Below are 25707 nucleotides of genomic sequence, written 5' to 3' on the forward strand. Positions count from 1 at the left end.
TTATGTCAAAATTGGCTGAAACATTCAACTTTACCTGCAGTTAAAAGTCACCTTTCTAAACTGAATGCAGACGTGGATTTAAATGATTTCATTAAAGGCCCGGCTAGTGGTAGGTCAAAAAGGTGGATATATGCAGTTTACAATGAAATTTGGAAAACATCACAGATTGAGGCTGCTACACGCCTTAGGGCTATTGATCAGGCAAATCTAGAGAAAGTGCTTGCTGTGGTTGATAATAGTATTAACGTGCTTTCCTCCCGAATTTACACTTTAGATAATATTGTGTCATCCGTTGTGGATATTGTGCATGATGAAGTGTCAGTATTGTACCATGGTCAAAATCAGTTACGGTCAATCATGCAATTTGCATGGACCCTTCAGACTCTGAAAAATAATAAGGTTCCCTGGACGTACATGAACGTTTCTTCACTCTTTGCCCCGTTTAATTTGACTGACAAACAACGCTTGCTTTCAATGCGTGATGCTACCTTTAGTATGTTACATATTGAGAGGTTAGAATCTTTGCCTTTTTCCGTGGCAGAGGCCACTACTGCAACGTGGCTTATCCACAGTTTGATAACGCTGCCTTTTGCTTTATATAAATTCACGAATTGTATGAGATATGTACCAATTGGTCGTTATGAACCATTAGGTAGTGGTTTCCTTCATGAAGTCTGGTCCCTTCCATACACATACAGGTGTTTCAAAGATGATCAGGAAGTTTATCTGAATGGGGAGGAGTGTACTGACACACCAGATCATTCATTAATGTGTAGACACATACAATTACACGGTTCATGCAACCAACACCGACCAAATTTGGCTTGTGTTTTGCAAGGCACACCGGTTCCTGCTATCATCCCCACATTTACCTTATTAGGAAATGGTAGTTATTTACTTTTAAATAATGAAGACTGTTGCGGGTTAATAAAAGGGGTACCTTTTATAGTAACAGTAAGTGAACGTGTTGTTTGCTGCAGAAATGTTCTGTATCCTCCCACACATGAACATAGGGAGTATTCCATCTGGCCACGAATACCAACCTTGAGAGCAGAATTCAGCGGCATGGCGAGAATAAGGGCTCTTTTGTCCCAGAAAGAGGTGGCCTTGAGTTCGGCTCGTGAAACTTTCGTTCTTCACATAGCCAACACCCGTACAGAGGTTCAGGCCCTTTTGAATACTGATTTGCCTTTGCATTTCAGCGAGATGGTTCGTACTATCTTTAACGCGTCCTCCACAAAGGGCCTGGCACTTTTTTTAAAACTGTGAGCAGTGGTCTCGTGACTTCCTTTGAAAAGATTTTTGGAGTCGTCCCTGCTTTCTTTCATTCTATTTTTTCAGCTTTGTTTGGTGGATTCCCATTTTTACTTGCATTAGCAGCGGGCGCTCTAGTGGTTTTTTGTATCTTTAAATATGGATGTCCTTCCTGTGCAAGGCCCCGCCCAGCAGCTGCTGATGCTGTTCCGCAACCGCGTGCTTGAATATTATGGCACACTGCCGTTAGCGATATTAAGCACGGCATATGGATTATCTTTTCGATTCTCCTACTTCACCTGTGTCCAGCCTGTATTTCACTGCCTGACCTGTGATTTCGATTGGGCCATTGATTTGTGTCTCTGCGGACCGGTTTCTCCTGACGTCGATTTTAATCAGCTGATGGGTCCTATCATTACTCACGAGTTGGTTTGTCCTGGCGAAAGGATTATGGCCTTAGCAGTGATGCATGGACTAATTGGTCCCTGGAATATACTGGCGGCAGCACAGGATTTCTTGGAACTGAGCTTTCTTGAAAACCCACCGAGCTGTCCTCTGATGGTGATAGAGGATCCGGTGCTGGGAGAACACGTATGTTCTTTTCCTCTTTTAAATTGGATGGCTGAACTGTTTTCGGATGAAGACGGTGATTTCCTGTTGGAGGCTGTTGCTGCTTATTTTGCATACACAGTTCTGTCCTAGACTCTTCCGTATACTGACATGCTGAGTACTAGCAGATCATTGACATTTATTGAATTATCTGTCAAGTTTTTTTTTTATTTCCTTGCCTTTTGGCTTGAGCCACTATGGACTTTTTGGCTATTTTTTAGCATTATATTGTTTTACAAATTTTGCAATTTTTAAATGTTTAATTTGAGAACCATGCTCATATAATGTTGCATTCTGCTCTCATGAGATGGCACTTCTGTTATCTTCTTTAGTCCGTTCACGGATCATTGGGGGGGGTGTCATGGAGCTACTGAATATCTTTATACCGTGTTAAGTTAGCATAGGCTCATTAGAGGTTTAAACGCCATTTTTCCTTTTTGCAACTTCTGCACACGACACTTAATTGTTGATTTAGCTTTCAACCTAGTAGTTCGTTGTGGTTTACATGAGAATAATATGTTATTACTCTGATATCAGCTTTGCTTAATAAACTATGTCTGTACAGAGAGTGCTGAAGTTTCAGGAACAACATGATACAGATTTGTTATGAGGTCTGATCTTCACGGCTTCATAGACATAACATAAGTGCAGCTTCTGCCAACTTTGGGCTCGAGGCTGGTTTTATATTGCTTCGTTTGAGGCACAATAACACACTTGATGCGGTTCACAGGAAGAGAGAGCTGGTGTATGCTGATGTGATTCCTTCATGCTAGGAAACTAAGGTATGGGCCCGCCCTATTCCAACCCAAAGAGACCTGCTTAGCAAATAATATAATATGTGTGTTAGGGAGGGTGAGATATAAGTGTTGTTAACTCTTATTCATTTACAGCATGTTAACATGCTGTCACCATTCGCTTTTTATGGATTAGTAACTATGCTGGTAATTTTGCTACTGATAATATGTTTGCTTGTATTATCTAAGATACTGCGCCTGAGAAGACTGCATTAGTAAATAAACATTTCAAATGCACCTGTGTTCTTCTTTACTCCATGTTCTGGTTTGTAATGATAGTAACGAAAGAGTGTTCATGAGTTCCACGTATCCTGAGGTACTGTAAGTTCATGTTCTGGTTTGTCTAAACATTGGGAGTTTGATATGACCAATGAGACACTGTAGCTAGCTCGGTAAGGGGTTTGTTGGGTACTAAGGTGAGTTTTGGGTCACCCTAATTCGCAGAGGTTCCAATCCTCTGTGCACAGTTCTGTGTGAGAACAGAAACCCCGCGACACTCCTATGAGTAGATAGGGGCTTGCTATGCAATACCAACGAGCTCTACTGGGGGTTGTGTGGTTGAGCAGCCTTAGGTATAACCCTTTCCATGGCCGTCCGACGTCACTGTGGGCGTGTGCATCGGACAGCTGGGTGCCGTCCGAATTGCGCACGCGTGAAATTCGCCCGCACGGCGGGGGAATTCCAGCCGCGCCAAAAGGGTTAAAACAGACATTTGCAAGTACACATGATGGTTAATAAATGACAACACAACTCAAGGAGGACATCCACACCAATTTATAAAAATACTAAGTACCTTTATATGTAATTTGCCATCAGAGAAAAATCGTTCAGATAAGTACGTTTTTAAATATAAATTCTTTTCACTTTAATAATTTCAGAGGTCTGCAATGTTATCCTATGGAGAGAAGAACATGTTTTGCAAACCGGTACAGTACATTGACATAAGGATCAATCTTCAGAAGTTAATGTGAGTGGTGGGCAAGGTCTAAGGCAGCACCAACAGAACACCACCAGCAACAAGAGGGCGAATGGGTGCAAATCAGCGTCCAAGCCCAATGCGTTTCAATGGGATCGGTCTCTGTAAAAAGAGGCTGCATGCTCTAGCTAGGAAGCCATTAGGGCTGAACCAGCAAGTGGGCTAAGGGACACGGGGGAGGGAGGGCAGGGGTTGAGGAATACACCTGGGTGCAAATCAGCGTCCAAGCCCAATGCGTTTCAATGGGGATCGGTCTCTGTAAAAAGAGGCTGCATGCTCTAGCTAGGAAGCCAGTAGGGCTGAACCAGCAAGTGGGCTCAGGGACACGGGGGAGGGAGGGCAGGGGTTGGGGAATACACCTTTGGCACTCTTCTCCAAGGTGCAGGGGTGTCCTTAGGCATCTTGTTTTTCCTTATTCAAACAGTTGTGGTTGAGGGGGGGACCACCGGGCAGAGGCTGCAGGCAACGTCAGAGAGACCAGAAGGGGTGTAACCACAATGATCTCAAGCTCTGGAGGGCTGGGGAACCTTGCTGGCACCAGTGGCCCAATTCAACCTGGGCCGGAGGCAACTAGTGCAATGGTGGCTTCGGGTGTCGGGGTTTGGCGGTACAAGAGACCTCAGAGTCCTCTTCTTTAGTACAATCCCGCTGTTCATGAGAGTTCTTGAGTGTTTTTTGAAGGCAGGCAGTTGTCTCAAGTTTCTGGAGTCACAACTGTCGTCTTTGGTGCAGTTTTCGGCGAGGGATGCAGACAGGCCGGTAGGGTTGGTACTAGGTAAACTTTTTCTTTCGTCTTGGTTTTTGCAGCTCTTCTGTGTCTGCTCTCTTCTTAGTTTTTCAGGACATGGGGCGAACACACACACACTATAAACAACCCTTCCACTGGGCATGGCTAAAACAGACACGGTCAAACTCTTATCCTGGAATGTGAGGGGCTTAATGACGCCAGGAAGATACACCTTGTACACGCCTATTTAAACAGGCACACCATAGACATTTGCCTTCTTCAGGAAATGCACCTTTCAAAAGCTACACTACCCTCCTTTCTCAATCGGGCTGGGGGCTCACATATGCCTCCTCCTACTCTAACTTCGCTAGATGGGTGTGTATTTTAATACATAAGGATTTGGCTTGGACTACAGGACAATGTATATGTGATAACAAAGGGCGATACCTCATCGTCACAGGCATACTCCATCATGATCATCATCATCATCATTATCCCATCACTCTTTCCACTGTGTACGGCACAAATATTGATGACCCAACTTTTTTCACTACTGTCCGGCAGGGAATCGAAAACACAACCCCACAAACAGTGCTCTGGTGTGGCGACTTCAATGTCCCACTGACAAGAGACATGGATCGGGCGGTGTGCACCAGACGTCCTCATCCCCAAGCGGCATCCACAGTGGCAACAATCATTACAGACAATTTGCTCAAAGATACATGGCGAGATACACACCCAGACACACGTGAGGGCACCTGCTTCTCCATACAGCATAAAACATGGTCGAGAATAGATTATTGGCTGCTGTCCAAAACCATGCTTCCATGGAACCCCAAGGTATCTACTCTTCTCCATACCCTTTCACATCTCGCGCCGGTCTTGATGACGCTCCAAAACGCGCTGTCTCCTGGCCTCTTTCCCCCAACGCACTTAGAGGCCAAATCTACCGCGAAAAGCTACATACTGCTATCGAAAATTACTTTGCATTTAATGCCCGGTCGGTTCAATCCCCCGCCACTCTTTGGGATGCCTTCAAGGTGGTCATTAGGGGAAGGACTGCATAGCCAAGCAACATGGGGTGCTCAAAGCCATCCGAGGTGCGATTTCAAAACTCGAAACTGAAATTTCCGCACTGGAGACTCAATTCCAACAATCAAATGATTCTCGGGTCCTGGCAAAATTCCGCAGTAAACTAACCGAATACCAAGAGGAGGCAGCTAGGGAGGTCGAATTCTTGGGCAGGGAAACGCAAGCACGTAGATACGGCGTGGGGGACTGCCCAGGTAGGACACTAGCCAGACCGGTCCAGAAGCCTCGGGCATCTCTTACATTGCGGGTTTCATAGATTCAGAGGGCCAGCGTTGCTCCTACACTCCTGACCTCATGCGCATCATGGTAGACTTCTTCACCCAGTTGTATTCTACTTCCCAAGTAGTTCCCACCTCCGAGCTGCAGGCGTACCTGGACGCCATCAAACTAGTATGGCTTTCAACTCACATCGAGACTCTCTGGTTTCTCCCATCACTGCTGATGAGGTGCGGCAGGCAATTACTGGCCTCGCTCCTGACAAGGCCCCTGGTCTAGATGGACTGACCGCCTCCTTTTATAAAGAATATTCTGACCTTTTTATCCCTCAGCTGCAGCAAAGTATACAATGACGCGTTGGAGGTGGGCTTGTTGCCCCCTTCAATGCGGGAGGCTGTAATCTTCACACTCCTCAAACGCGATAAGTCTGCTGAGCACTGTGACTCCTACAGGCCCCTCTCACTTATCAATATTGATAATAAGATTTTTGGGAAAGTGCTTGCGAATAGGCTACAACTACTGCTACTAGTAATGATCAGCCTGATCAGTCCAGAATTGTGCCAGGCCGTTCTACGGCGCACAACGTCCGGACCATGTTCACAGTAATGCACTATTTACATCCACATATAACAGCGCTAGTGGCTCTGCTAGACGCAACCTTCTGATGCGCATGGGTCTTGGTCCCATCTTCCTAGCAGAAATGCACCTCCTATACACGATGCCGAATACGGTTAAAAGGACAAATATCTGACCCCTTCCTGGTCGGCAGGGGTACATGGCACGGATGTCCTCTCTCACCATTACTCTTCGCGAACCTATAGTCGCTCATATCTGACAGCGCCACGCTAATCGAGGGATAGGGTTTACTCCACGCAGCGTAACAGTGCCCCTGTATGTAGATGATGTCACACTTTATGTGTTTCAGTCTGAGCAGAACCTTTCCCCATTAATTCGAGAACTCATACGCTTTGGAGGACTCTCAGGTGTCCAGATTAACTGGAACAAATCAATACTTTTCCCACTGACGGACGCCACAGTTCTGTTTACCACAGAGTACCCACTCCAGTGGGCACAGGGGCCAATCAAATACTTGGGGATCTACATTAGTAGGTATCTGTCCGAGCTATGGCAGGCCAATTTTGGCAGAGCGATGAATTGGCCTGTGTGTTCAAAACTCCCTCTGTCCGTGGCGGGCCGATCACCATTGTGAAGATGGTTGTTCAGCCCAAGTTTCTTTATTGAACCATTGACATTCCTACTCCACTTACACAAGCTTTTTTCCACAGACTTCGATCTAACCTTATCGCACTGGTGTGGGCTGGGATGCAGTCCCAGGTCAAATACGAAATACTGACCAGACCACAGTCCCAGAGGGGGGGTTGGATGTACTGGATCTACAGCACTACACACTCTGCGCCCAGGAGTACTTTCTACTCTACTGGAAACATCCCACACCGTTCCAGCCGCATGTCAAGGTAGAAATTGACGCGGTATCACCATGGACTCTGTCCAAAGCCCTTTTCTGCCCCTACAATAGGCCTGTTGCTGAAATTGACATGCCACAGTGTCTGCAGTGGGCATGGATTGGGCGGACGGGACACGCAGGTGTTCATCTCCTATATGCCCCCTCGGTCCCATTGGCGAAACATCCCGTGATGCCTCCTCTGCAGGACGGCGGCGTCTGTGCCCGTGCGGTCAAGCTTGACATGCACACCTTTGCTGGCCACTTTCGCCACCAGTCGATGGCACCTAAGGCGCCACTAGACATCTTCCTATATAATCAAATTCGAGCGACCTGCCGCTGGCTTTTCCTAACGTTCCCAGTGCCACCTGCGACCCTCAGCTTGTTAGAGTACACTTCCACTGCCACTTCACCGTGGAAACTCATCACAGCACTATACAAAAACATCCCACCTGCAACACAGCTGCCCGCCCAGATAGCCTGGGAGGAAGATCTTGCCTCTCCACTCACAGACACAAAGTGGTCATTCTGCTGCAGCCAACTCAAACTACTCTCCCCAAACTACTGGTTGCTTCTCATTCCCTTTAACTTTCTACATCGCACATATCGCACCCCAGTGCTGCTGCACAAGATGGGCCTGTCTCTGGACTCTCACTACACACGATGTCACGTTGACACAAGATTTTCTTCATCTTACCTGGCACTGTCCGGCAGGTGCGTCATATTGGGCGGAGGTTTACCGGGCACTAGGGGTAATCACATAGCTACAGTTGACGCCCTCCCCTCTGGTTGGCCTGCTGGGATACGTGGCAGAAATAACAAAACCATCTCGTAGACTTGCAATGTTGCTACTACTTCTCACCAAACAACGGATGCGATGTGCGTGGGCGGTACCCTGGCGCCTAAACTGAAAGACTGGATACAAGATATTGTCGATTGCCACAAACAAATATCAAATTATTGGGAGTTGATGCCCCCGAGGTCTCGCCAAGAGATATTTGGGATCCATTCCTTAGCTATATGCGCCAACAAGACCCAGCTCCTACTTCACAAACCAACCCCTGATTGTGTGCCCTACAATGCAATATGTCTTTGAACTCACAAAATATGATGTTATGTACGTCTACAGTGTCAGATGTGTAATTCCAATGCTATGTACCCAATGATCGTGAATGTATGTCAATGCCAACAAATTAAATAAAGTAAAAAATAAAAAAGATAATATAGCTTGGAAATCCATCAAGAGAGTAAACAGTACATATAACAAATCCTGTTGGTATGTTGGTATTGCAGAGGCTGGTGATAGTCTTGCAAGTAGTAGTCCTGTTCATAATATTCCCCTTCATCTGGGTAATCCTCAGATATTACATGAAGCTCAGAGGGGCTCTGAGCTGCTCCGTAAAGGCTGTCCACAGAGTCATCCTGATCCAGGAGGTGAGATGGGAGCAGCGAGGGAACCTTATTCGGGGAGGTTAGGGATGGCTTTATTCATTTATTAAACGGCTGTACTTGAGCCATCGACGAGGTCACGGATGAGGAAAGAGGTAATGTGGACAGTCTCTGGATCATCAACAGTGAAATTGTCATCGACAGGATAGGCTCTGTAGACAGGAGAGGACCAGTCACTGGCTGCTACGTTATCGATGGTCGCTCTATTGAGGGTGGAGGGGTTTGCTGTCGAAGATGGTGTTGACGATAGTAGTAAATCCACTGTTGATTGCACTGGTGCTGAAGATGACGACGATGCAGACACGGACACCATGATGGTGTTGACTGTAGACGCCACTGAAGATGCGGAGGAGGGACGATGCAGACACGGACACCATGATGGTGTTGACTGTAAACGCCAATGAAGATGCTGTGGAGGGCATCAACGTCTTTGTCAACGGAGACGCCGTCAACAAGCCAGCCATTGCAGTGCTGGAGATCGCTTTTCTAAGACATGGTGCACCACAGGAGGTGGTGTTGGGGGCTTTAAAGTCAACTTCTGAAGCGATATTGAAGAGAAGTCTTGCTTTTGTTTCTCCTTTCAAGGTGGAAGAAAGGCACGTTTGTGAAGCGACCTGAAGAGGCTTCTGTGTTTGTAGGCACATTCAGAAGATTTTTTGTAATGCTTTTTTTTAGAGGTTCCTGAGCGGTATGAGGTACTGCATCCTCTCTAGCTCTTGACAGGAATTCTAGAAGAGGACCTAGAAGAGGTGTCGCTTTCTGCATCAGAGAGAGGGTTATCGCTGGATTTGAATTCCTGCAGCCACAGAAGGAGATATATTTTGCTAGCAATTATAGTCATATTAGAAAACGTGCCGCATACCTTACAGTCCCTCGTTTTATGTTCCGGAGAGAGGCAGTTTATAGTGTCTTTATGAGGGTCATCAATGTGGAGCCTCCTCGTCTTACAAGTGCCTCAGGATCTGAAGAGCCCATGTTTTGGTGTCTCTTGCAAGGTGGAAGCCAGTCTGAAGCACCAAAAGACCTAGCACAGGTAGATGTAGAGTAAAAATACTAATGTAGAGCAATAACGCTGTACAAATCTTCTTTAGAGAGTAGTAACTGGAGGAAACGGAGCAGAGCTCAGTCAGGACTCCCTAGCACGACATGCTGTAGAAAACCGGAGGCACTGCAGCTTTTCTCAGGAAGGTTCTAAAGTGTGGTATGATCGGATTGGTTGACTTTTAAGTTTGGTCCTTTTTTTTTTTATTAAGGACAGTGATATGTTCCTAAACAAAAGGCCTAAGACATATATGTGCTATGTCTATTGTGACATTGCTTTTATAAAGGTACCAGGGACTCCCATCTCGACTACGGGGAAGGATTCAAGCATGTGAATTTATGAAAGTTCCAATACTGGAGTAAGCTTGAGCCCACACAGAACTGAAGACCTGATCAGAAGATTCCGCCACTGGCTTTTGTTCTGGTAATTGCCAAGAAGCGAACTACAGAAGAGCTCCCTTCACTGCTTCCTTATTCGAAGAGAATATTACTCAGAGGTAGAGAAATCTCTTTTCCCTGTCGTTTTAGCTTTTACAGAGCCATCCATCAAACTTGCATTGAAAAAATAGCTGCATGTCTGACCATTTAAATTAGGTGGGCAGACAGATGGCCAAACCTCCAATGGCCCTTACTCCGTTGGAGTAGTTTGACCAAGGTTGAGAATGAGTAGTCCATAGTTTTGGCAGGGAGAGAATGCCGTTGCGACGGAATTACTTATCCACCAAGATATGAATCAGGCCGTATGAATTGATAAATCATTCTTAACGCAGAGGAAATGAAGACCGCGCTGAGCCACAAACCATATAAAGGGAGTCTAGTTTAAAACAAAGAAACTGATAAACAAGATTGGCAAGCACTCACCGGTTCATGGCAGGGTCATTGATGAAGGCTCTGTATCCCTGCAGGTAAAACTTGCACAGAGTTAGAACACCAAGAGCCACAAACGAGACTGTGAAGACCAAACCCAATAGGGAGTATGGAGTGCTGCAGCATTCTGCAATACTGAAAGGACAGAAGCAAATGTCACATGACAGAAAATTAAGTATTCAACAATATAGAGGCAATATCAACTTTTACATGTCAACAGGAACATCCTACCACTCCATCCTGTATGATACTCTCCATTATACCATTTTCAAAAGAGACTTGGGCTTTGCTGTACTCTGGCCTATATCAGAATCGTTTGAGAAGAAACTGATGCTGCAAACAGTTCTTCTAAATGGTCATTTAAACCTAAGGGTGAAATCTGTGAAGTTAAGATCTCCCAGCATAATCGAACCAGTGGGCACTTAAAATGAAAGTGCAATTTTAAGGTGAACCATGCAAATTGTTTCCCTCTCTAAACCTACCTATTAGTTCTCTCTTCATTTCTACGACTTCTGGCTGGGCACCTTTGCCGTCCACTATAGTGTAAAAACATGTTGCTAGGAAGCTCGCTAAACCGGTCACTGAGCTATCTACTTTCCTCTCTACCTGTTTATATGAACAATCTACCTCTGTCTACTTCCCTGAATGGTGCTGCTGCCTTGCACTGCACAAAGTTACAGGAAACCATTGCCTTCCTTTACACCTCCCTCCTGGTATAATAACAGACTCCCATTTCAAAATAGAGGAACCTCCCCCAAGTCTATTAACACATGAATAGAAATCATCTACCTCCCTGTACCGGCTTTTAGGAGCCCTGTGATTTGTATATTCGACAATGGAAGCCCACTCTCTTACTATAAACCTTCAGATACAATCCATCTACCTCTGAATTCAACAGCCTATAGGATTCCCCCCTCCCTCCCTCTACACTTGTACTGTTGTGGTAAGTAGACAGACTGTTGGGTAGAAACTGATAGGTGTTTAGTTATTACTTAAAAAAATATTTGATGTAATCCATGATCTCTGGAGACATGGGGTTCTTTTAGACTCCTCTCCCCCCCCCCCTCTTTAAACTACTTCCAGGGGGCATAGTGCTCCAAACAAAAGGAGGACCAAATGAGCCACACATGCATGAGAAGCTGCTCTCAGAGCTTTCCTCAATGGAGGATATTTAGCAAAAGGTAAATGAGGTAATGGTCGAACTACTAGACTCAAAAGAATTATGATAAGACTACCAAACAGAATTATTTCTAAACATTTCAGATAGATTGGGAACAAATGCCCCACAAGGAATCAAACAACAAAAACTTTAAAATCAATAATCAAGTGACTGAATCCACAACAGTATTTCAGTATACAGAATGCTCCTTGAATATTCTGCAAAACAGTACCAAACCTCTAATCACCTTTCAAGAAAATACATTGGACTCTTGGATTCATTGTACCCTCTAAAGTGGAACAACACAAGTTTTTCTCTACTCCTTAATACAGATGTGCTCGAAAGGAAAAAGGTGGCGACTGATAAGCTGGATCAAACAATTCCGCCTTTTTCTTCCCAGTACTACTGAGAATTTTCTGCCTAGCTCCTCCTTCCTAGGATTGGATGATCCCACATAACCACCCAAGATTTACCCACTGAATGTTTCGGACACTGAAATGTAACAAAGCCACTTGACCATGAGATAGGAAAGGTAGTGCATGTCTTGTTTACACCATGGAAACATTAACATATTTTAGAGAATTAGAACTAGTTCTGCCTCCCATACACAACTAATGACTCAATTTGTAAAGCTACAATCACAAATGCAACACTAATCTCTTTCCTTTCTCCTGACACACAAGGATGTTCTGAATTGGACACAATGTTTTCCGGCATTAAATATAATTTTGTATTTGGTATTGCTTAAATACATTTTATTGACAGATTTATCACATGGTTTCAGTCATTTAGAACAACTGAAACAAATCCAGTTGTCCCTGTACATCCTTTGAGACAAACTTTTTTTTTCTTTTTTTAACAGATTGTTCTTTACTTTTCCTCTTGTACTGGGGATGTTGAGGATACGTCTGGCGAAGGCGTTCTGAATTTTCTGTAGTTTCTTGAGGAATTTCTGGGTGATGCCCGCTTAGAATGTGTTGCCGTAGTTGATTCTGCTGCTGATGAGTGCATGAGTGACTGTCTTTCTGGACTTGGTAGGGACCCACTTGAAAATCTTTCGGCGTAGTGTGTGGAAACAGGATGATGAGGCTGCCTTAATCTAGCGCCTCATGGTAAGCGAGGAGTCCAGGATGAAGCAGAGGTTTTGTGATTGGTCTGTGGGTAGGGTTGCAAGTCCCACAGGCCATCAGGAGTCATCCCAGGCAGAAGGGGTGGAGCCCATGATAAGGACTTCGGTCTTCTCTGAGTTGAGCTTGAGACAGCGGTTCTCCATCCAGTCGTGGAAGTTGCTATTGGCAACTGTGGGTTTGTTGGTTATGGAGAGAATCAGCTGGCTGTCGTCGGCATAGGAGACTATGTAGAATCCGTGGTTCCTAACGATGGCTGTGAGCGGGGTCATGTAGATGTTGAGGAGAGTGACGCTCAGGGAGGAGACCTGAGGCACTCCGCTGCTGATCTCTGTGTGTTTAGAGTGGAACGGTGGTAGTCTGACAATCTGTGTTTGGCTGCTGAGGTAGGAGCGGATCCATTGGAGGGCTTTGTCGCAGATGCCGGAGTTGTGGAGTCTTGCGCCTAGGGTGCAGTGAGAGCCGGTATTGATGGCAGCTGAGACGTCAAGGAGGATGAGATCTGCAGTTTCGCCTCGGTCAAAGAGGGTGCGGACGTTGTCTGCGGCGGCAAACAAGGCAATCCTGGTGCTATGGTTGCTTTCGAAGCCAGATTAGGAGTGGTCCAGGATATTGTTTGCTTCGATGAACTTGTGGAGTTGGGTGTAGATGGTCTTCTCAATGACCTTGCCTGGGAAGGGGAGGAGTCCGAGGATGCTCCAAAGTGAATGCTCTTCATGATCTTGAGGGTGTTGTCAGTGGTGATCGGAGTCCAGCTGAGTAGGGTCTGTTGGGGCCCGGTGTCGTTGGGTGTGATGGGTGGGGCAGGAGGGTCTTGGGTATCGAAGCTGCCAAAGCGGTTGTGTATCTCCTTGATCTTGTGGTGAAAATAGATGTTGAGGTTGTTGCAGAGGTCTTGGGAGGGTGGGATATCTGTATTGCATTGTATTGTATGTTGTCTCTGTGCTGGGTCTGGGACCATTCTCATGAACAAACTGCTACTATATCTCCGTATTAACTGACCTAATTTCCAGGGTGGCTGGAATTGCATGTGAATCCAGTAAATTCTTCAAGCTGCAGAACTACTCTTTTTATTTTGCAGCTTAAATTTCTTCTGGATTCATATACTGTTCATGTTTTTTTTAGCACTATTGTTCTTCCTTTGAAGGATGGGTTGAAATGAGTGTGAAATTGCAAAGAGGATATTGAGGACCTTCTGTCGTACCAGTATTTCTCGGTTAGCCAGGATGTCCACACAATGTTTTTTGAAGATGTTTTTGGAAGATCATGCGGTTTCCACGCAGATATCATTAATGAAACATTAGCGTTGAATGCCAAGGTCGCCACTTTCTTACTTGTTGAGTAGGCCTTTGGTTTTTCCCCCAGTGTTACTGTTGCTTTGTAGCACTTCTGGGCTGTTTTAATGATACATCTTGCTATTGTCCCCTTTGTGAGCCCTTACTTGACGGAAGGTAAAAGGAAATATAAAATCGGCTCTAATACATGATTATCTTTCTGACATTTAGCATATGAAGGGCTTTTTTTGCTTATGATTTTAGCTGTTGGAAAAGGCTGGTAGTTGTCATAGAATCTGAAATTACTATAGGCAGAAATTGGGGATTCGTTCTCAATATTACTTTGTCCTTATGCATTTGCAGGTAAGGTGTTGAGAGCTTGCAGTTTACCAACTTTACACATTAAGTTGATGGCGAGCAAGAAGGCTGTCTTCAGTGTTAAGTATCTAAGTCCTGGGGGGGAATGGTTTGCCAAGATGGCCAACAACACGTACAAGAGCCAAGCTCTGCCAGCCCTAGCCATAGTCCTACAGCAGCCTGGCTCTACGGAGGGGACAAAGAGCTTCGGCAAAACATCATGGCATCCGGATTACTGTGTACACCAGCACCCTAATTACTGATGCTGTTTTGGGTTCTTAGGATGCGCCTCTTGGTCGGTGCCTGAGATGACAGGCCTCCCCCAAGACGGCAGATGTGGCATTCTGCGTGGCCCAGCCCTTGTGAAGATAGAGTAAAGGTGTCGCCCAGGATGATATGGAACCCTGACTGTGCCAATGGGATACACATGGTCCAAGACAAGGGAATATGTTGAAGGGGCCTGAAGACTGCAGCACAAGAGCCAGATGTGGGAGTTATCCTAGACCTTGGGACAGGCTCCGAACCCTGCTCAGATGAAGGTCAGAGAGGGACGCCACTCAAATACAGGACAGGTGACTGCCGTCCTTCATCATAGTTGGAAGGAGCAATCCAAACTGATACACAGTGTGCTGTAGTAATAAATTATCTGGTGCACAAGGAGGAGTGGAAGGTATAGGTTGATGACCGACCCCTGCTTGAGGGTCCTGTGGATTGCCACCACTGTTGGACTTCTTAAAGAGGTGGTGAGAAACCTCCCTAGAAGCAGAGATCACATCAGCTGATGTAAAACAGGCGATCCTGGACTTAGCCCGCAAAAAAACCACCGGTCTATACGACCTGCCTCTAGAATATTACAGTACCTATTCTGCTCTAATAGCACCCCGGCTGGCAGAAATGTATGAGGCAGAATTGAGGGGAGGTATCTCCCTTATTTCCTTCGCGAATCTCCCAGTTTCGATTCTGGAGCCAGATAGGGACCCAACCCTGCTGGCTTCCTAAAGGCCGATTGCCCTCCTGGTGGCCGATTACAAAATCCTTGGTAAGATCTTAGCTGACTGCTATGCCAAAATCTTTCCTGTACTCATGCACCCACACCAGAACGGTTTTGTCCCTGGCAGGAGCACTTCCCAGAACATATGGTGTCTTTTTCATGTCAAGGATTGGTGAGAGGCCTTTTCCCTAATCCCGCTCGTCTGGTCCTCAATCGGGAGAAGGCGTTCAACACCCTGTCCTGGGCCTATTTATTTGTAGTGCTTCATCGCCTAGGAGTGGTGTAGGAAGCTGGCTCTGTATATACTATACCAAAATGAGGTATAGTGTGCACAGAGTCCTGTGCAACCCCAGAGGTAGGCAGAGGTAAAAGTATATAGCACCTTACTCTCTATTTGTGGTAGCGTGGGCGAGCAGTAAGGCTTTATCAGAGGGTAGTGTTAAGCATTTGTTGTACATACTTAATCAGCAAATGATGTCACACACTCAAAGACGGAACTCAGACTAATTTTGTCTAATTTTGTTTGTATAAAAACATTATTAAGTTATTTTATTTCTAGAACAAAGCGAAGCCTGACACAGGTAAGTGAAATAATTGCTTTGCCAAATATTATGCAGAGTTTACAATTGAATGCAGGTTTAAATGCAGTTTGTTTGAAATACAGGTACGTCAAGGATTCGAAATAACTGTCCAGATTACTTTTCAGTTACTTTATAGATTACTTTTTAAGTTACTTTGTCTACTCAGTGTGATATGCCTAGATATCACACTGGAACATTTCCTGGAGAAAAGGTAAGTAAAATCAGTTGTGCACAGTTGTAATTTTTCAGTCTTCCATACAAATTAACTCCACACAGAGAAAAGCAGTCAATGTATTCCTATGGAGAGAAATGAAGTTATCGGTTAACAGGTAAGTACTCGTCTTTGGGGTTGATTTATAGGGTTAGATCAAGGGTTCCCCTGGGTCAAGGATGCACTCTCAAAGCACCCTCAGCGGCACTAGAGCCGCCGGGTGCAGAGTGCTGCGGCCCAATGTTATCCAATAAGGGCTAGAGGGCCTCTGGTTGGTGGCTTCTTATGAGCAGGCCATTGGGTTGAGGGAGCAAAGCTCCAGGTGTTAGGCTCAGGGCAAAGGGGGGTCCTGTTTAGCACACAAAGTGCACCCACAGCAGCCCAGGAGAAGCTGGGTGCAGGGTGCGGTTTTGGGGTCGGGTGCCCTGTTGGTTTCAATGGGGATCCTCCAGTTTCAACAAAGACAGCAGGCTCAGGGACAGAGATCTTCTGGAGGGGACCACCAGTTGGGGAGGTAAGTTGGGATGCCTGGGGATGCTGGGACACCGTTGGTTGGGCCACCAAAGGCTGTGAGACTTTGACTGCAGGGGTGTCTTTAGGAATTGGGTTTCTCTTACCAGTTCCGGTTGCGGCCGGGGGGGATCCTCAAGAAAGAGGCTGCAGGCTTCACTGGGAGATTCGAGGCAGGGCAGAGATCACCAGATCCGGGTCAGAATCGCCAGGGAGACCTCCTTGTGGTGTTGGGCCACTCGAACTCGGGCCGTGGGCAACGGGTGCAGAGTGGAGCAGACTTGCGGATTTGGCCAAAGTCTGTGGGTGAACAAATCTGGTATTCACAGGAGACAAAGTCTTTTCTTTGGAAGGCAGGGCAAGTCTTCGCGGTTCTTGAGGTGGCTGACTGCAGGACACAGGAGTTTCGAGGTGGGGACAGGCCGGTAGGGCTGGGGCCAAGTCAGTGGGCGCCCTCCTCGTTCGCTTTAGCACTGCTTTTCGGTCCTTCTATTTTTCTTCTTGGTCGTTTCTTGTCTGAGGAGGCAAGGTTCGGGGGTGCCCCTAAATACTAGATTTAGGGATGTTACAGGTAAAGGTGGGGACCAATGTGTCGCTTCCTTGGGGTAGGTACACCCCAAGGAAGTATGCCACCCTCCAGTGGGAGGGAGCATGCGCCTCAGACTCTGGTTGGCTGGGTCCCCCCATCTGCAAGATGGCGGGGACTGAGAGTTGTGCTTCACCTCGCCACCCCCACCTGATGGGTGGGGTTGGCAAAGGTGGGTACACCTGCCTTCTTCACTTGGTTTTCCCGCTGGTTCCCCTGCCCAAAGTGGTGGTCAGTACCGGTGGGGACCAGTTGCTGGAAGAAGCAAATGGCCTGGGGAAGCGCACAAAGGCGGCAATCCTTTGAAGCTGGGACCCTGCCCATCCTGGGTGAGGAGGCGTGGCAGCTCGTCCCAGGATGTGCATTGTTTCAGACCCCCATGAGCAGCAGGCTCTCGACCCAGGGATCCAGAAACATGTCTGGTGGTGGCAGCTGGTGAGCAGCCACTCAGACTGGACACTAGTGTTAGGTCATTTTTTATCGGTCATCTCTAAGATGCTCTCTGAGTGCATTTTTCATTAAAGCCCACACTGGCATCAGTCTGGGTTTAATGTGCTGAGAAGTTTGATACCAAACTTCCCAGTTTTCAGTAAAGCCATTACGGTACTGTGGCGCTCGTAATCACAAACTCCCAGCACCATATACTCTTAATGGCATTACTACACTTACAATGTCTAAGAATTTGCTTAGACACTGTAGGGGTACAAGGCTCATGCACCTGTACCCTCACCACTGGTGCAGTGCACCCAGCTAGAGGGGTGGCTGATCTATGCCAGGGCAGTGGGCTGTAGGCATGTGTGCCATGTCGACTCTTCACTTTGATCTGCACCAAAACACGCACTCTGCAAAGGCAGTGTGTGTGTGTGTGTGTTTAAAGATACAGTGCCTATAAGGGTGGCACAATAAATGCTGCAACCCTTAGAGGCCTTCCCTGGTCACAGTGCCCTGGGTACCGGTGGTACAGTTTATCAGAGGCTGACCTGTGGCCAGATGGTGCCAATTGGGTTTTGTTTTAATGCAGTTTTAGGGAAAGAACATAGGCCCTGGGTACCTGTTTGGCAAAAGCCCAGGGCACACTCAGTCAAAGTACATCAGCAGTTTGGCTAAACGTGGGGGCAACCATGCAAAAGAGGGCACGTTCTTACAAGTGGAACTCCAGCTCTTCTCGGGTTCGCTTGGGTCGCTACATCTCAGCTCCCTTCCCCATGACCGGGGGCACGCATCAGGGATGTCAGCTCTTCCCCCTGCCATTTGCCTTGGCAAAGGAATTGGGGCATCCCTCTGGTGGGAGAGGTCCACAGTGTGTCCCTGTATGCAGATGACCTGCTCCTTTATCTGTGGGACATCTCAGCCGACCTCGAGCCTCTCCGGGCTATGCTGTCGGACTTCACCAAAACAGCTGGGCTGAGGGTTAATTAGGCAAAGTCTTCTGTCGATCCTCTTAGTACTGTCCTATCCCCATCAGAAGGTGCACATTGGCAATTCCTGCCTTGCACGCGTAGGCACCTCAATATCTGGGTGTCCGTCTGTTTCATACCCCCGTGATCTCTACAAGGACAATCACATCAGAGCGCTGGTGGGCATATGTTAATTGGTTGGATTCTGGAGAAATTCCCCTTGCTCCGATAGGGAAAATTGCTCTGGCAAAGATGGGCCTCTTGTCTCGCCTCCTTTATTACTTTGCGAACCTTTTGGTCCTCTCATCCTGTTCCTTTTTCGAAGAACTGGAGGGGAACTATCCATCACAATACTATGCCTTTACAATGTGGTTAATACAATGCAGGATCCATAACGGCGCATGCCATTACAAAGCATATCGCTCACTGACCAGTCCCTTCCCTGAGGTAAGCATCCGGTGGTGTTAGACTAGTAATTTTCGCTGGAATTGAATATGCGTTATAATGGCTTACGTTGTAATGGAAGCTGCGTTGTATTGACTGCGTTGTAAAGGTATGCGTTGCAATAGTTTGCATTGTAATGTCCTACATTAAACTTGTCGCCCTGCTTCGCTCCCTTATCTGGGCGACTGTTTGTCGGTGAGTCGCCTTGGCTAAACTGCAGCTGCCAAGGCAAATTTCCTAGAGGCACAGCTCCAGTGGTTATCTTGCTGGACAGCGGGTGTTACCTGGGGGAGGCCAGGTTGCCGGCATTCTGCCACCTGCTCTTACCAGGAGCCCGGCCTGTCTTGACCCATTCAATACAGGTAACTGTAGCTAAAGCCTGTACGCTCCGAATCCATAGCCTGTCTCGAGGAGCCCCACTGCTGCCCAGGTTGGCCTACCTTGAGGTGGGGGCTACTACACTGCCTGGAACTGCAGGCCTGGGCCGACCTTTCGTTTTAAGGCCAACTTCTCCCTTTTGATCAACTGGAAGGGCAATTCTTTCTCCACAAGCAACTCTTACTCGATTGCCGGCATCTCTGGGATCTATATGGGATGAGCCCGTGACTCATCCAGTGCTCCAAACAGTACTGACTACGGGCCCCGGCAGTCACATCATCACTTGCATATACAAGGTGTAAGAAACTGGCTCTATATATGCTACACCAAAATGAGATAGTGTGTATACAGTCCAAGTGTCCCCAGAGGTAAAAGTTAGATAGAACCTTACTCTCCAAAGTGGTAGCTTGGTTGAGCCGTAAGTCAGTATCAGAGGACAGTGTTAAGCATTTGATGTGCACACTTAGTCAGCAAATGAATTCACACACTCAAGAACTGAACTCTAGGCCAATTGTTTTTGTATAAAAAAAAATATATACTGTTGTTTATTTTTTAGAACCAAGCAAGCCTGGAACAGGTAAGCATTAAATACTTTTCAGTAATAAGTTACTGGATATAGAACTGTTTGAAAATGCAATAGGAATGGTACTTTGTTTGATTTACAGGGGAGCAGTAGTATGCAACACTTAGCAAATACAGTACATTGGAATGAATAGTCCTTTTCAATAAATTGTAGGTAAGTTACTTTTACGTTACTTTTTCTAACTCCGTGCTGGATGCCTAAATTCAGCACTGGGACATTTCCTGAAAATACTTGAGAAAATGCGTTTAGGTTATTGTTACGATTTTTAAGGAATATATTTAGTTTTCAAAGCTCAACACAGTCGGTTTTTTGAGGGAAAATTGTCAATGTTAACCTATGGAGGAAAAACAGGTTATTGGTTTGCAGGTAAGTAAACGACTGAGTAAATGCGTTTTTGTCATTCGTGCGATTTTTTTATAGAATATTTTCAGATTTCAAAACTCCACACTTAGAAACCTTTTAGAGCTGTACATTGAAATGAATAGGCTTGGTCAACAAATTGCAGGTAAGTTACTTTTACGTTACTTTTTCTAACTCACTGCTGGATGCCTAAATTAAGCCCTGGGACATTTCCTGAAAATACTTGAGAAAATGTGTTTAGGTTATTGTTACGATTTTTAAAGGAATATCTTTAGTTTTGAAAACTCCACACACAGTTGGTTTTTCGAGGGAAAATTGTCAATGTTATCTCATGTAGGAACAAGCGTTTACAATGCAACGGTTTCGCCTTTGGAGAAGTTAGAGCTATTGGCATTGTAAATGACAAAATTTGTATTTATGTGTTGGTTTTGAAAACAGATAAATAAATGGCATTGTCATTTACATTGCCAATAGCTTAATCTCTCGCAAATGTGAGAACTATTGTACCCTACGGACGAGCTCAGCAGACAGCAATTACTACCACACACACACACACACCCAGAGCCAGCCACACACACCCAGAGCCAGCCACACACACACACACAACCAGAGCAGTCACACACACACACACACACACACACACACACACACTGGAGCAGTCACATACACACACACTCTGGAGCAGTCACATACACACACACACACACTCTGGAGCAGTCACATACACACACACCCAGGAGCAGTCACACACACACCCAGGAGCAGTCACACACACACACACACACACACACACTCTGGAGCAGTCACATGCACGCACACACTGGAGCAGTCACACACGCACACACTCGGGATCAGTCACATACACACACACTCAGGATCAGTCACATACACACACACTGGAGCAGTCACACACGCACACATTTTGGAGCAGTCACATACACACACACACACACTGGAGCAGTCACACACACACACACACACACACACACACCCACACACTGGTGCAGTCACACGCACACTCTGGAGCAGTCACACATACACACTCTGGAGCAGTCACACACACACACACACTCTGGAGCAGTCACACACACACACACACACACTCTGGAGCAGTCACATCCACCCTGGAGCAGTCACACACGCACACATTCTGGAGCAGTCACATACATACACACACATACACACACTGGAGCAGTCACACACACACACACACACACACACTGGAGCAGTCACATACATACACACACATACACACACTGGAGCAGACACACACACACACACACTGGAGCAGTCACACACTCTGGAGCAGTCACACACACACACACTCTGGAGCAGACACACACACACTCTGGAGCAGTGACATACACACACACACACTCTGGAGCAGTCACATACACACACACACACACACTCTGGAGCAGACAAACAGGGGGCTTGGAGAAGGTTCATGATGGATGGACTGAGGCATCAGGCAGTAGTTGGGGGAATCTGTTGGTGAAGGTTGAAAGTGATCACTGCCCCATGTCTTGTGCCCGCCAGGTCGTCCACCAGCCTCTGCAGTGTGCATGTTGACGTGCAAACATCTAGGAGCCTACATCGCTGCCGGACTGTGCCGTCTCCTCGGCACGCCGGTTTGCGATGCTCCATGGTTGGCCTTTTCTGCTCAGTAAACAAGCTCCACGGGAGGGGGCCGGGGAGGTGTGTGGCTCACTGCCGGCGTGTACTTGTAATTCCCGAGCCTCCTGCCTGCCTGCTCTGAGAGCCAAGCCAAGAGAGCCAATTCGTTGGCTTGCCCGCCTGGTTAATGGTTCAGTGTATCCACCTCAATCGGCACTACGTTCAAATCTGGAAGAGCATAGCATACAGCAATCTGTAGTCATGGAGTTTCTTCTTGACCGGAGTGAACTTGCACTTTGCCTCGTGGACTGCTTGGGTAAACTTTGGGTGAAAGGACAATTTGGAACCTTCATGCTGGACCGTACTGTTTTCTTGGGCCAGATGGAGGATAGTATCTCTGACCCGGTAATTGAGAAGTTTAATAATAAGCCGCGTGGCGGGACTCAGGTCACCGGATGAGGCGCAAGGGAGTGGTCCGCTCCTTCCACAACAAACACCTGGGTGAGGTTTTCACCCGAAGATGGTGATCAGTAGGTGCTCTAAATACTTCTCCACCTCCAGGCCCAAGGGAAGCCCACTGGTCCAGCCCGCATATGAGGCAGCAGGCATTGCTGTAGTCACCCCCAGGCCCGCGGGTGCCCACCAACCAATCAGGTCGCAACGCACACCTAGTGCTTCCCCGAGGGCGCCGATTAGCAGGACCTGCTCAGCAGCACCGCATACACACAAGGCCTCGGCTGAAGTCCATCCTTTCCCGCGGGTGGTAGTAACCCAATCAGCCTGGCTGTTCAATAAGGCGGCCATGCGGGCATTAGACATCACGGAGGGCCAGGGAGGAATCTGCTAACTCACCGGCAGTGGCCTTATTCTGGCGAGGTGTTTTCTCAATTGCCATTTCCAGACGCTCTCAGCCGGGGTGGTCACAGGCGGAGTGCGTCTGGAAATGGCAGTGATAACCTGGTGATATCGTCAGATGACTCTCTGCCTTGCCGGGCCTTTCATTCCTCCAGGCTCTCCTGTCCCCTCCACACTCCTGCCCCCTTCCCACTCCAGTTTATAAAACTGCACACCAACTACGGCACACAATACAGTTATTTGCAGCAGCCAAGACGTAGATTAGTTGATGATTATGAAGGAGTGTGGCCCGAACCTCAGGAGCTCATAGTTTAGACAGCCATCTTGTTGTGCATATGTTAGCGTCCCTCTCTCGTGGCGAGAATAAGCATCACGGCACACGGACAGCGGGAGGCACACGGACAGCGGGAGGCACACGGACACACACACACACAGACACACACAAAGGAACCAACACAGAGCCAGCCGCGCACACAGAGCCAGCCGCACACACATCCACACACACAGAGCCAGCCACACACACACAGATGCACCGGAGTGGGATACGCCTGAGGTACATTCTGCGTGGAAACTCGCAGCCGGAGATAGGAAGCGCGTGCATTTGCGTCTGATATCAAGCTATTTAAACATCTGGCGTTCCAGAACTTTAAATCACCTGGCTAGCGATGGGTGAATGGTTCACAACGGTCGCAGTCACAGAAGTGGGGCTAGTAACTGCACGATTGCGCCGTGGTATCACTATCGCGTTATCACTAATGCACAGTACTCTACAGATATCACACAGTAGCTGCACGGGTGTTTGGTATGGAGGGCTCTCCGCAGCGTTAGTTTGTGATGGGGTGTAGACGGTTTGTTAGTCTGCATGGATATCACCCACGGGATGTATATACAAGATAGCGCCAACATGTGCTGAGAGGAAAGGGGCTGCTGCGATGGAACATAACGAGGGAATAAGAGCAGAGTAGCTGGAGCAAAGGAAATAATGGGAAAGCTGGTGCTGTGAAATTTAAGGGGAAAAAAGGCGATTGGAGGAAATATACGGGCAGGCACACGGACAGCGGGAGGGTGGCGGGCAGGCACAGGGACAGCAGGAGGGGGGCGGGCAGGCACACGGACAGCGGGAGGTTGGCGGGCAGGCACACGGACAGCGGGAGAGGGGCGGGTAGGCACACGGACAGCGGGAGGGGGGAGGGAACGGCAAGAAAGGCACTCACCTGGACTTCCTTCGGCGGCGGTCGGCCACAGAATGACGAAAAGAAACCTCGACGAACAAAAGAATAAACCCAGCCCACCGCCGCACTGACGTAACAAAAGGGGCCGGATGAGAAAAATTCTCAGAAAAGCCCACGAGTCGCCTCGCAAAATGACTAACGCCTCTGTTTTCCAATGGCTAGCCTCCATTTATGGAGCTTGCCAATGGGAAACAGAGGCGGGACGAAACAAAAGATTTCGCCTGCGCGAACCACTGCTTGCGCAGCTTTTCGCCAGGTCGAAACCTAAAAACAGGTTATCGGTTTGCAGGTAAGTAAACTACTGTGGGAGTTAAGGTTCTGGGGTTGGACTCGGGGGGTCTCCCTGGGTCAGTGATGCACTGTGATTGCACCCTCAGCGGCACTAGGGCGGCCGGGTGCAGAGTGTTGAGTCCCAACGTTATCCTATGGAGGATAGGGGGTCTCCGGTTGGTGGCTGCTGGCAAGCAGGCCACGAGGCTATGGGAGCAAAGCTCCTGGGGTTTAGCTCAGGGCAAGTTGGGGACCAAAGTAGCACCAAAGGTGCACCCTCAGCGGCACCAGGGGCTGACATGTGGCCAGAGATGCCAATTGGGTCTAGGCTTCAATGCAGTTCTAGGGAAGGAACCTAGGCCCTGGGTACCCGATTATAAGGAGCCCAGGGCACTTTCAGTCAAAGAACATCAGCAATTCAGCAAAAAGTGGGGGCATACCATACAAGAAAGAGGGCACTTTCTCACACAAGGCCATCCGAGAACTGACACCTGCCTCACTTGTTCAACTGCGTCACAAATAGGAAGAGGAGTTTGGGAGGCCACTACATGATAAAGAGTGGGAGTGCATCCAGAATTCCCAAAGAAGGTTTTCCGGAACTCCTACTTCAAAAATACACAATTATTTATTCTGCAACGGGCCAGACGCTGGTTGAGCTTCAGCTCCACTACCCAGAGTTACAGTTTGCTTGCCCTCATTGCCAGGCCCCTAGCGCAGTGTTCCGACATTTTGTGGGCCTGCCCAGCCTTGCAGCACTATTGGGGCGCCATTCATGCTACACTGCATGAGGTCATGGAGCTTCCTGATATCTATTCCTGTGAAACCTGCTCATTAGGTATATTAAGAAGCAGGGCTGCAGCTCTGGCCCTTCTAGCCAAGCGAGGAAACAATGCACTGGCGCATGCCCATAGGATCCCCTTTAGCGGCCTGGATAGGGGCAGTATTTCAGTGGATCACTGCAGAGGAGGATGCGCTCCATAATGAGGAGGGGCATAGAGAGCGTCGACGCCCCATCGCCCCTGAAGGGGCCATGTTGCTTCTGTGCTTTCATCAAACAATCGACAATGACACTGCATTCTCGCTGCCGCAAGGTTTACCCAGGGCGCCTCGCTGTGAGCCCTCTCTAGGGGCCGAGGTTGGACTGATCTCTCGAGCTCCCCCATCACTGCGCCCATGTACACAGTATACCGTAACCCCTCGCGGTGCCACTATGCGCTCTCCCTCGCCTAGGCCTGGAGCCCCAGCTACTCAGAAAGCATCAACATGCACCCGCTCTACCCCCTCTACA

The 25707-nt window shown here is 47.6% G+C and overlaps 1 protein-coding gene across 2 annotated transcripts in view; it reads right to left on the minus strand.

The window, feature by feature from the left end:
* RNF145 (ring finger protein 145) overlaps window positions 1–25707 on the minus strand; it is a 353477-nt gene that overhangs the window by 175704 nt on the left and 152066 nt on the right. For both annotated transcript variants that reach the window (XM_078653727.1, XM_078653728.1), the window contains exon 7: window positions 10482–10622. In XM_078653727.1, the coding sequence (XP_078509853.1) occupies window positions 10482–10622 (141 nt within the window). The remainder of the gene's footprint in view (window positions 1–10481; window positions 10623–25707) is intronic.

This window comes from Lissotriton helveticus, chromosome 7, assembly GCF_964261635.1.
Source record: "Lissotriton helveticus chromosome 7, aLisHel1.1, whole genome shotgun sequence".
NCBI classification, from domain to species: domain Eukaryota; kingdom Metazoa; phylum Chordata; class Amphibia; order Caudata; family Salamandridae; genus Lissotriton; species Lissotriton helveticus.